Here is a 13,543-nt window from a genome sequence, read left to right on the forward strand (position 1 = left end):
AAGTCAGATATGCAGATTATAATCTGTAAAGGGGAGGGAAAGGAGAGGAGTCTCCATCCTGAGAATTCTCCATACAGATTCTCTTGATAAAATGCAAATTCCTTGAAGTGTTTCTTTTTATCTCCAGTGCTTAATATAGTGCTTAGTACACAGGAGGTACTTAATAAATGCTTACAAATTTATCTTTCATGTATTCACTTTTGCTTCATGGACTTCCAATGAAGTCTTGAAAGACTTGAAAATTTAAAACACTATTTTTAATGAAAACAAGGAAGACATACATTGCAAAAGACCTGCATTTGAAATGAAGTTTATACTAAGAATAGGTATTAGACACTACTGAGGCTGTAGTCACAACAGATATTAGTTATTATTAAAAAACAAAGCAAAAGCATTAATGAAGGACTTTATTATTCATCATGTCATTAGCTTTGCAAACATGTTTCTTTCCAAACATTCCTGCTTATTTACTTCCTTATCAAGACTTAGAAAAAAAAGCAATAGCATGAATATGAATTATAGCTTTCAAACAAGTGTTGTCTCCAGATTATTCCTAAGGGCTATTCCACATTACCATGATGCATTATTTTTCACACAATCCATCCAGGGTGGCTACTATGTGTGTGCATGTAGGTATGTGTATGTACATATATATATATATGCATACACACATATAAGCTTTAAAAAGTAACTTAAAACTGCACAAAGTTATCTAACATGTATTTTAACATATTTAACATGTATTGAACTACCTGCCAGCTAGGGAAGGCGGGGTGGGGAAAAGAAGGGGAAAATTTGCAACAAAAGGTTTTGCAAGGATCAATGTTGGAAAAATTACCCATGAATGTGCTTTGTAAATTAAAAAAAAAAAAAAAACTACACAAAGTTTTCTGGAACATCACTGTGTATGTATTTGGAATTTAGCCTGATGATGATGATAATAAAGTATCTACAAGCCACAGATGCCAAAAATCTCAAATAGTTCCAAAGGTACCATTCACTAGCGATGCTCTAAAATATACATAAACACACACACAGATATTATTTTTCGACACTCTCACAGGACAAATATTTTCTCTACTTTTTATCTAAGGGTTTATCTGAGAAAGAAATTACATTTTAGTGAAGATCTGTTAAAACTGAAATGAGAAACTGGACTGCCGGCTGCATGCTCTAGATGATCATTTTACTCTCACAAATGTCAACCTTCTGACCTGGTAAACTGACTATGAATTGTTGTGCAGGGTTTTTCTACACAGAGGAGCCAAACAGGAGAAGATAATTAGATAGTAATCAGACCAGTTACTAATCTGAAAGAGAACTGTGTTTGTGAGAAATCCATCTAACTTGTCCCTATTTGGGACTGATTAATAATTAGCTGCTTTTCATTTTCACTCTTTGTATATATATTATTGTTCGCTTTCATTTTTGTTTTCTTTCTCAGGTTTTTTCTTCCTTCTTGATCTGATTTTTCTTGTGCAGCAAGGTAACTGTATAAATATGTATGCATATATTGGATTTAATATATTTTAACATATTTAACATGTATTGGACTACCTGTCATCTAGGGGAGGGGATGGGGAGGAAGAGGGGAAAATTCGAAACAGGAGGTTTTGCAAGCCCATGTATATGTTCTGTAAATAAAAGGCTATAATAAAAAATTTAATTAGCTGCTTTTAATTAATTCCAAGCAATCATTGTTTAGCTTTAAATGCCAGTTTCATGATAAATGTTACTTGTTCTTATTGGGAAAAGTGTTTCAAAACCGCTATGTATCTTCCCAACTGTAGGAAGTTTCAACATATCTTTAGTGACTAAATTGAGCTCAGTAGTAGATACACATTAAACTAAAATATAATGAATCAAACAAAATGGCGAAATTTAATTTTTATCAGTGTTCTAGAATAACTGCACTAGCTTCCAAATGACTTATGCCTCCCAGAGAGGGAGGAAAAGGGACTTTTCTGAGATGGGGCTGAGAAGGCATGGCAACCAGGGAAGAAAAATGACAGCTGGCATTCTTTATTAAGAATTCTGCTAGGCCACAGTACAATTCCTCTCCATGGGAGTTCCACCTTCATAATAATGGGAAATCTAAGAACTTCATCACAACACCACTCTGTCCATTCATCTTCCTTCTTCCAAATTAGTCTCCAATGCAGAAAACTAACCAAATGGTACTAATTCACATTATTAATGACTATCTCTCCCAGACATTTTTCTTCCACCTCTTTCATGGAATTTGCTATGGAGTATCTTATTCCGATGGACCATTATGCTGCAGGGCCAATTCAAAGAAATCGCCACACCTTGCAGGTTCCCTGAAAAGTGGCAAAATTTTTAGCCACACTATAAAGACCATCTCCAAAGGGGCATACATGTTGACGGAGATAATACTCACACCAAAGAAAATCAGAGATCCTGCAAGTGGTTTAAGTCAAGATTGTAGAATAAAGGCCCTTAAAAAGGAGAAAATGGGCCTTTAAAAATGACCAAACCCCAAACAGAATAGAGTAATGGCTGTGTCTATCTACATAATTAATACTGATAGATGGCCTGAATTTATAATTGCCATCAATGTCATCCCTTCAAACATCTATCTTCCCCTCCGACCAATCCAAAAAGCAAGGAGAAAAAGGATAATAAGCTACACTAATCTATGAAGGTGGACTTTGGTGCATACAACGAATTACCATAATGAATCCAGACAATTATTCTACTGAGGGAGGCTACAAAGGAAATGCAGTGGCCAAGTCTGCTTATCCTCCCAGATATCCTTGAGGTTTAAGTGTAATAGCCAAGCCACAGCTGTTTGATGCTCTTACATGGATTTCATCAAGTATACCTCATGATACTCTGGGCTTAATTTATTTAAATGAGTAATCACTTATTCAAGGTCTACTATACTATATGCCAGGAATTGTGCTAAACATTGGTACTATAAATCCATCACTCACACTGAAAAAAAACAAAGTAGATAAAAAATAGAATTGTCCAAATCAATTGTCCAAACATGCAGATGAATTTACAATCCACTGAGTTAGTCCAGTATTACACACATACTTAAAGGTAATTCAGATAAGACACCATGCTTAGTGCTGAGTAGTTGGCTTTATCAGCTTTGGGAAATTTCTGTATTTTTTTATTTATTCAGATCACTGCTATGAAGATCATTCTGGTATTTAAAGATGGGGCTTTTAACACTCAATAATGATAAAAGATTATGGATCAGAGGACAATATTATCTACAATCTATACTATAGGTGCCTCTAAGACAGATTACATTTTCATGACTCTGGGGTCCTCTCTACCCCTCCAGGCTATCATCCTAAACTTTCTCCTATCTCATTAGCATGGTGATCTACTTTAATTCTCTAATGAACTGATCTCTATTAGACTGTAAATAATTTAAGCTAAGTGTAGTTAAAATAGTTAGGAAAACACTATTGTATTCTATCCTCATTAACCTGCTTCTTCACAATTAGCGTTTCAGGGTTCCAGCCCTTTGAAGATGCCCTAGCACAACAAAATATCTGCTGCATTCACAGGCTCTTCCTGAACACTAATCTGATCCCCAGTTGGTTTTGAGAGGTGAAATTGTGTATGATGGGGAAAAAAGCTGTCTTGGCTCAAGTCTGTGAGCCTTAGGCTGGACAAAGACAGTGTCTGGCCCCTTAAACACTAGGCCTTTGGTACAATTTAATAGATCAAACTATATAAATGGGGAACCAAATATAAGAAAACCTGACAAATTTTTGTCAAGTCTAAAAGTCATCCTCCTGCTCCCACTTTTTTTTTTTTAACTTCTAAGGCAAAAAAAATAACACATTATAATTATGTCAGAAATCAAGAAGTAGCATGTAGGACCCCTACCCTACACCCCCCCAAATACATATATACATACATACATACACACACGTACACTGGAAAATAAACAGTGATAGTGGGAAAGAAAGAAGGCAAACCCTCAAAAGGGCGAAGAAATCCAAAATTGCCAAGTACAGAGACTCTTTTCATGTCTTTTACTGTCTAGATAGTTTGCCTTCCAGCCATAGATTCATGTCTTACCAGAAGAGCTAATAAAGATGAATCATAGGCTTGAAGGCATTTTGCCAATGTCATCAAGTCCATCCACCTCTACCTCCAGGAATGACAACTCCTTTAAACACTAAAGGAGGATTACAGACTTTAAGACATTATTTCAACTTACTTAAATTCTATGGTCAAATATAAGCCTCTAGAAACAAGAAATTCTTTTGTAAAAAACCCAGTAAGTCACAAAGCAGCTTTACAGTACCCAAAACATTAGGCACACGTAGCACACACAGTTCCAAATATAGTACTCAAATATAGCGCTCAAATATAGCACTCTTCTGTTTTTAAAAAGCTTAAATATAGCATTTAATGGTATTCATAAGTAAGTTCTCACAAGCACAGTTCTCATGATCAAAAACACAAACCTAATCAAGGTTTCAAATTTCAAAAAGGCACCTTGATATAGTGGATAAAACTGGTCTTGGAGTTAGGAAGACTAGCCTATAACATATACTGGCTGGATCACTCCCAAGTCCCTTAAACTATTATTATCTATTCTGATAAAATCTGTTTTTAAATGCACCCTTATTCATAGGATAATAGAATTCAAACTGCAAGAGATCATCTAGTCCAATACCTAATTTTACATATTTGGAAACTAAAGCAATCACAAAGGGAAGAACTTGTCTAGGATAACAGAGGCATGAAGTTAACAAGGCTGGATCTGAACCCAGTACCTCAACTCTAAATCAGAACTTTTTACTTTATTATTGCCCATCATCATTTTGTTCTAAGACTTAGAAAATTCATCTAAGTAAATTATTGACAATAACCAATTCAATACATAAATTTATATATCAGGCAGAACATTCACCGGGGAAATACGTGAATACTTAAAACAAATTCTACCTACTCTCATGGAGTTTAGCAGGGGGAAATGACATCAATACTCAGATAATTGTACCTTTAATCAAAAAAATAAATGTGGGGGCAGCTAAGTGGTGCAGTGGATAGAGCACCAGCCCTTAAGTCAGGAGGACATGAGTTCAAATATGACCTCAGACACTTAACACTTCTTAGCTATGTGCCCCTGGCTAAGTCATTTAACCCCAATCACCTCCCAAAAAAACCCATAAATGCATTAGGGAGATGCAAAACAAAAATGCTATATGGGATTCCAGGTTATTACCAATAACAGGATGGGGAAGGCTTGACAGAGGAATGATATTTGAATGAATCCCAAAAGCTTGGTCAGAGAGGAAAGAAAGTAGTTTTATTTAGCTGGGGTGTAGAGTGTATAAAGACAAAGAGTTATATAAAAATAAAGCTCGTTGGTTGGACCTTTGCTCTCAAAGAGGACCAAAATAACATCATCATGTACCTTTCAGTTAATGTGTTCTACTGTTAGTGTGGCTGATCTGACCAATACAAGCTCAGAAAGCTTTGCCATAGATTAGGCATAAATAATCCATATGTACATCTGGGAGGGATTCTTTACTTATTCTTATTTCACATCGGTAAATAACTCAATTCCATTTTGTGCATAGAGTATAGCACATTATAAATAAAAAATAAAATTAGTAAGATGGGGTGGGTCCAGTTAATGGAGAACCTTCAATGTTAGGCAATGGAATTTTGACTAGGTAGGCTCATTAAACCTTAATACCACTTAAAACCACTAAGACAACCTTTTAAGTCAATATTAAACCTAAAAAAGCCTAAGCATTACTTCATTCATTCAACAAATATTTGATGAATGCTAGCAATGTGCAAGACACTAAATGGGACATTTACAAAGTTTAAGGCAATAGTCTCTGCCCTCAGGGAGTTTACAATCCAGAATCTAGTTGTTTTGTATACCATAAATGTAGATGATGAATTACTGATCAGAGCTCTAAAGTATTACAGGACACATTACTTGTGGTAAGAATGCAAAGGAAACTAATCTAACTATCTAGCCTGGATGAAAAGCTTTTATTGAATAGATTGTGAGATATAGCAGAATACCTAACTCTTAGAATTGATGAGCTCAGGCTGGGCTTCATTGGAGAGATAGTAGAGTGGTTCCAATGGACCCAAATGGTCTTTATTTGATCTTCAAAAGCCCATCTTATTAAAACCACTATTATCTCAGTTATGGTGGATGGCTATAACTCAAAGAACACTATGATCTCAAAATTACTAATGATACAAAGAGCAATGTAAAAACACCTGGCAGGCCTAAGCAGGCTGTAACGTGTTACCAACAATGACTTATGTAGAAGAAATTATGTCAAAAGACATTACCAAGGAAATGACTGGAAAAGGAAGTGGTCCAATTGTGTAACAAGGATGATGGACAACAGATAGACATCCCAAATAGTACACTGTAACCCCGAGATAAAAGAACAAGAGGAAAGCCTCTAGCCATTGAGCAGATTTTCCAAGATTTTCTGGAAAAATGGACAAAGATCAATCACAAAGAAATGGCATACTGGGATATTTACCCTATTCTCCTGATAAAATCAAGTCCATCTAAGTATAAATAGATTGAATGATTATTAAAAAGTAATTGGATCAATGACTCAATTGTAAACAATACAATTTAAAGAAGACAAAAACCTCAAGTTCTAATTCTGCCATTATCAAGTCGGTAATACTAAGCAAATAATTTATTTGGTTCTCAGTTTTCATAGGTAAAATTACAGGAATCAATGCAAATCTCTTAAAATTCCTTCCAGGTCTACAAGGTTAAATCCAAGTCACACACCTCTTTTCATGTTCTTCTTTTCTCATCTCCTCCTTTTCTCTCTAATGAGGGGGGTAAGAGCTGACTTGCAACAAAAAGTTAATATTTATAAAATGGTTTATGATTTGAAAAATGCCTTTATATATATTATCTCATTTGATTCTTGCCATAACCTTGTGAAGCAGTTGCTATTTATTATTCTTCTTTTAGGGAAGAAGAAACAGCTAATAAGTGACTGAGAAAGGCATTCAAAAATCTATAAGTTTTTATTTTATACCACACTAAGCTAAAGACCAAAATCCTTTTTATTTTCCATTCTTGCAGTCCTCAATTTTTAAAAAGCACTACATAAGAAGACTAAGTCTGAGCCTGGAGTAGAAAGGGTATAGAAATTTCCATCAATCTATCTAAATTCCAAAACAGAATCCACTGATCCTGCAGCATTAATCTAAAAATTGCCAACAAAGCTTTTACTGTAATACTCAGAACAAGAAAGTTTATACCTCTACCTACATATAGTCTAGGAACTGGCAAGAAAAATAAAAAAAGATTAAGTAAGAACTTAAAACATGGAACTTAATCTGGAAAAGCTCATGTTTTATGATTACATCTAAAAGATCCCCAACAATCAGACCCCATAGAGAGCACCTGGCCCCATCAGGATTTTGTTTTCAATACTAGTGATATCAGTAATGGAGACAGAACATTTTCCAATATAATTCTATTTAAGGCTCTAACTAAAAATCAGATCTTTTTCTTTTTACATGACCACTTGTTCAACATTTGGAATTTATGATAATTCAATCACTATCTGCTTTTGAAATTCAGGCAATACATTTTCACTCTGGTTCACATCTTACTGGTTGGCCTCTCAGAAATATCACCTCATGAAGGAATAGAGCTTATAAAATTAGGCCTGCTATGTCACAGGTGCATTTCCTTTGGCTGTTTCCTCCCCTTCACTTCCCTTTAGTCCTCTATTTCTTTTTGTTATGTTGACTTTAAAAATAGCTTGGCTTCATCATTTGCAAAATAAAGATGCTCCCCCAAAATTACTACTAAATATAACAATAAAAGCAGCTCGATAAGTCCAAGCTACTTGGCCTTGCTAAGACCAAAAGATGGTTCTGCATCCCTTAGTAAGCAAACTCTCCCCACCACACACACCATTCTATTAGAAGTAATTGATTAGGGGCAACTAGGTGGTACAGTGGATAGAGCACCAGCCCTGAAGTCAGGGGGACCTAAGTTCAAATCTGGGCTCAGACACATCAGCTTCCTAGCTGTGTGACCCTGGACAAGTCACTTAACCCCAACTGCCTCAGCTGACAAAAAAAAAAAAAAAAAAAAAAAAAAGAGTAATTGATTAGTTTATAGGACTACTGTAAAATGGTATGAAATTTTTTTATTAAATAAAAATAAAATAGATTAACTTCCAAGTCTTAAAATCCTAATATATCCACAACTCTGAAGGTAAAAAGGTGAGTAGTTTTCATAAGCAGATCCTATTATTTCCTTTTTAGGCACTCTAGGAACCCGACACTTCCTCACTTCTGGTACTTACTTTCAGGTCAGCTTCTAAGAAATACATTCCTTAGACTTAGCTGCTTCTCACTTGATTATAAGACAAGTACTTCATATTTTTAACCCTAACCAGAATCCGAATAAATCAAAGAATTTCAGATCCTTTTTTTACTTCCCTACAATCATTTCACCTTGTTGATCATCCCCTACTTTAGAATAGTCTCACTCCCTTGGTCCTGACCACTTCTTAGCATCTTTTCTATCATTCTCTCTGCCTGCTCCACAAATATGACTAATCCCTAAATCTCTGTCCTAAACCCTTTTTTCTCTTTACAATCTTCCTTATCAACTTTACTTATCCAAGTGGATTCAATTATCAAATCTAAGCACATGATTCCTGGATTTCTAGGCCCAATCTCGCATTTTTGTTCTACTCTTAAAGGTGACTGCCTGTTAAACTTGTTCATTTTCTAAGTACCACTAACTCCTCACACTAAGTGATCTGTCCCTTCTTTGACTTTATCGTGTCTGTTAATGTTATTACCATCCTTCCAGTCCAAAACCTAGAAGCACTTTTTTTTTCTCTTTGTTTTTTTCTCTTTTATCCCTCTCACTCAATTGGTTGCCAAGTTGTTGCTTCTACTTTCAAAATATTTTTAAATGGTCTCCAATTAACACTCCCACTATCCAAGTTCCGGCTCTCATTCTTTATCAGTAGCAGTTCCCCATTTCATCCTGCCCTGAGGATTCTCAACATTTCCCCAAGGTACTCTCCATATTTGGAACTCCCTTTCTCATCTATTACACTTTTTCGAGGCCTAGCTCAGACACCATAACCATCACAAAAACCTTCCTTGATCTTCCACTCCCAGCGGAGAAAAGTGATTTCTCTCTCCTCAAAGTTCCCTAGAGTACTTTGTCCAATCTCTTCTTTGCTCTTATTCTACTTTGCATACCGTTTATGTGTCCACGTGGAAGACTAAATTCCTAGAGAGCTGTAACTGATTTTGGTTTTGTCTCAATTTCCACAATATTTCCAGAATTGCCTTGTCCTTGGCAGCCATTTATTAAATATAGGTTGATGAAAATGGAAGATTTCCGAAACTAATAATTAACTGACTTAATTACCAATTAAAGGAAATTTAGGGAATCCTTATTCCAATGTTTTCTACAATTTGTCTTGATTGGGAATTTTTAGGTGTCAGCAAATTTGCCAAGAATTTTGTTAGGAAAAAAGTCGCCCACACATTATTTGTTTACTGAGGCGGACAGGTAGGAGATTAGCTGGGACCATTAAGGCTCCAAATCTACATACAGACAAACACTTTTACATAATCATGCCCTTTGGAGACTCAGAGCGCTGCAAGGTGAACCAGGGAGGTCAAATTGTATTGTTTTTTCTTCAGATTTGAAACTTAACAGGAAGTTCTGCAGGAGCTCAGCCGCGGTGTCCGGATCCCTCAGACCTCCACTGGGTTAAAATGCTTTGGCTCCACTAACAGGTGTAACAGAAAAATGGCATTCTGAGCGGCCTCGTTAATGAGTCGGCCCCAAACGAGCATTTGCAAACTATGATCTTCTCATCGCCAGCCCTTTCGTTCCTCCTTCCTTTTCTAACAAGGTTGCGATTCCAGGGACCTCTCCCAGGGAGAAGGTTCCGTCCTGGAAACATCATTACGCTTTTTTCGGTCCGTTGGTTCAGGAATGGCTTCTACTCAACTAAAAGCTTTGGGGGCCGGGGAAACACCCTTTTGTGGTTTCTTTCCTTTTTCTTCCCCCATCCTCCAAGCCCACATCAAGAATGCAACAACAAGCGGAGCACAACCGAGCCCTCCCCCCAAAAAAGTTTTTAAATTCTCTCCAGCAATTAAAAAAAAAAAAAAAGCCCGCCTCGCATAGATGTCCAATAAGCCGGATCATGTGGGAAGCAACACTTTGTTAAGTTTTCTTGCAACGAAAGAGAAGACGGACTGGGCCAACTTAGCCACCACTCTTCCCTAGGCAGGGCTCGAGACGGTGATGGGGGAGGGGGGCACATCCCTTTTCCACGCTTTATTTCCAAGAGCCTGAGCCCGGATGGGACTTTTATTTTAACCTCGGGAGGGGGCGGGGAGACCAGTGAAACGGAGCAGGGGGGCTTGAGGCTTTGGCGGGGACCACAGCAGGAGCGCGCTGGGAGGTAGAGAGAAGAGCACAGCCCACCTAGTCCCACAGCTTGTTTTGTCAGAAGATCTATTCCTGCTAACAGGTGGTTGGTTAACTCCGCCTTTTTAAAAAAATGTCTTTTACAGACTTCATTCTCCCCCCGTCCCCCCCCCCCCCCCGGGAAAGTACCATCTACCCCTCACAAGACTCGCGCACGCCGGAAGGGTAAACCACAGGAAACCCAAAAACGGACGGCAGACTCGTGCCCTGCACCAGCGGCCCCCGCTCATCGGCTTGGAGGGAGACCCAGAGCCCCGGCTACACCTCTTCCCGTGCACGCGCGCGCACGCACACACACACACACACACACACACACACACACACACACACACACACACACACACACACACACACACACACGTGGACTTCCAAGAAGATTCCGAAGCCCTCCGAGACAGCTCTCTCCTCGCGCGCGCGCACACATACAAAGGTGAGCCTGAGAGGACTCGGGTCTCTGCTACAACGCCCCCCCGCATACACACATACACACTCTAATACAACTTTCTCTGCATGGAACACGCCAAGAGGAATCTCTGACAGGCGCTTGCAAACATCTCCGGAGGGAAGTACTCTCTCCGGACTGCAGCGGGGATGGGATGGAGGCAGGAGATGGAAGTGGGGATGAGAAGTGCTGCCGCCGCCTCCGCCGCCGGGCACTTGCCCCTACCCGGAGAGGATCACGTAGGGGTGCTCCCTTCTCTTAGACTCCGCCGCCGCCCCCGCGGGAAGGAGGCTCGCGCGGAGAAGGCTGCATCAGGGGCTCCGAGTCCGAGCCGGGGGCTAGCGCCTCCCCCCACGCAGCCCCTCTCCTGCCGCCGGTCCCATCCAGGGACCAGCCCGGGGGGACCTGCTCAGCCGCGGGCGGGGCGTAGAGAAGACGGGCTGCCGCGCAGGGGTGCGGACGTGCTCCAGTCTCCTCAAAAGAGCCGCCTCCGGGGCACTTACGGGCGGAGGCGGAGGGAGGGGAGAGGAGGAGAAGGGAGGAGGCGGGCAGGGCTGGGCAGGGCTGGAATGGTGGTGAAGGGCGAGGGGGATTGGGGGAGGGAAGGACACCGCGGGCCGAGAACTTACAGCCTCTTGTCCTGCGGTTGTAGCTGCCAGTGCATGGCCAGGGAGAATCCAAAGAGACTCTCGGGCTCCCCGACCTTGCGGATCACGTTTTCTTCCCGGGTGTCCAAGTTAAAGGCGGCGCAGAAGGCGAGCAGCAGACACGCCGACAGGTAGAAGAGGAGCTCCGGCTGCCCAGAAGCCGCCATCGGCAATCACGGCGGGGCAGAGAAGGAGAAAGGGACCTGCTGCCGCCCGCCGCCGCCGCTGCTGCCGCGGCCACTAGCACCTTCTCCCTCTCCGGTTTAGCTCCCTGCCCCACCCCCCGGGACTAGCAGTACTCCCTGTCCAGATTCTCCCCCTCGCAGCCCGCTCTCGAACAGCTGAAAGAGCCCGTTGTTCTCTGGAGACTAGCAGGCGTTTTATCAAGTGACGAAGGAAGCCGGGCCCCGCCTCTCCCCCACCCCTCCGTACTCTCACTCCTCCCCGGGCCAGGCCGGCCCGCTCTCTCCCCGCCCAACCTGCACCTTCTCCGGCCCGAGCCGCGTTAGTCTGCTCTTTAGGAGGTCTCCCCCAGCCCCCCCCCTCTCCCAGCCCAATCAAGAACGCCCGTCCTGGGAAAGGTTTTTGCTCTGAAAGTCGCTCTTTCTCCCACTCATTCATTCCGACACGTGGCTCGCCATCCTGGCTTACCTGTTTCCGTAGGCTCCAGGTGTGGAAGAAGGGCGAGTTCTGCATGGCTCTGGTGGCCCAAGGGGACTCCTTTGGACCTGGAGGAGGCCTGCAAAGTTATCTAGTACCCCTTACACTTGCACGACTACACTGCCCGTTATCCAGGATGTCACTTTCCCTGATTTCCTCTTAAAAGCGACATCTAAAACTTGGCGATGGCGGTTGATTTGAATTGAAATCCCCTAGTTTGGACTGGTATATGTTGCAAAGTATGTAGCAGGCACTTAATTGGTCGTTCGTAACAATTACAATGAACTCTCTACTGACCCCTGCTTACATTCTACCATATGTTGTCCTATTCCATAGCCACTGTCTTATCTAATCTCACTGTCAAAGGCTACATACAGAGGGCTAGAAGAGAAATGTTTTTGAGGGAAGCCATTGTACTTTCAGCCAATTAAAATGTGTTTTACACTCTGAGACCCCCCAAAACAGAAAAGAGCTGATCTTTAAAACTAACAACTGTGCCTTAAAAGGACCCAAATCTCACAGGCATCTCTCATTTAACATGATTTTTCTACTACAGATAACCTACGAGAGAGATAAGAGAAGGGAAGATACTAGTGCAAAGTGGTATGAGACTCTGGGAAGGGAAAGGATTGCAGATTGTGGAAACAAAGTTTAATAGCATTAAAAAAAAATTGATTGGATGCAGAGACTAAGAGCTGAGGAAAGGCCAAAGATATCTGATGTTTTAAAGAATCTTAAGATTCCCCAAAAGAAAATAGTAATAAGCCCCCTTGGAGTATGATATACTTGCATTTGAAATAGGGCACAGAGGCATTGCTCCATATAGGAAGGGGATAAGAAAAGATGTTCCTTTTCTCTCAGTGCTGAAGGACGTGGAAGGATGGTAGTTACTGCCAGATCTGGGACAAAGTGGACCATACCAGGACCAGGGCCATAACATATGAATCCAAGCAGTTGTTTACGGGATTACACAGAATGACTTCCAATTTATTGAGTCTTTGTAAACCCAAGAAATATTAGTCAGTCTTCCTCCTAATTTTTCATATACTTGACTGAGGGGTATTACAAAAAATCTAAGGCAATCCAGTAAGCATTTTGCTACCTAATATATTAAGGCATTGTGCTAAGCATTATGACAAGAGTTTTAAATCAGAGTGTACTATATACATTTCAGGGAACCCATGAACTTATATGGGGAAAAAAAACCACATCTTTATTTTCACTAACTCCTAACAAATTTAACTTTTCTTTCAATTATGAATGTAGCTAGTAAAGACAGTGAAATTAGCAATACTTGTGAAT

At 40.4% G+C, this 13,543-nt stretch overlaps 1 protein-coding gene across 3 annotated transcripts in view; it reads right to left on the reverse strand.

Annotated features, from left to right (window-relative positions):
- Nucleotides 1-11,944, reverse strand: part of ITGA6 (integrin subunit alpha 6) — a 100,593-nt gene extending 88,649 nt beyond the window's left edge. For 2 of the 3 annotated variants that reach the window (XM_074303118.1, XM_074303119.1), the window contains exon 1: nucleotides 11,564-11,944. In XM_074303118.1, the coding sequence (XP_074159219.1) occupies nucleotides 11,564-11,748 (185 nt within the window). In that variant the 5' untranslated portion in view covers nucleotides 11,749-11,944. The remainder of the gene's footprint in view (nucleotides 1-11,563) is intronic. The other variant, XM_074303120.1, reaches the window with a different exon arrangement.
- Nucleotides 11,945-13,543: the final 1,599 nt, after the last annotated feature.

Source organism: Sminthopsis crassicaudata, chromosome 3 (genome assembly GCF_048593235.1).
Source record: "Sminthopsis crassicaudata isolate SCR6 chromosome 3, ASM4859323v1, whole genome shotgun sequence".
Classification (NCBI taxonomy): Eukaryota; Metazoa; Chordata; class Mammalia; order Dasyuromorphia; family Dasyuridae; genus Sminthopsis; species Sminthopsis crassicaudata.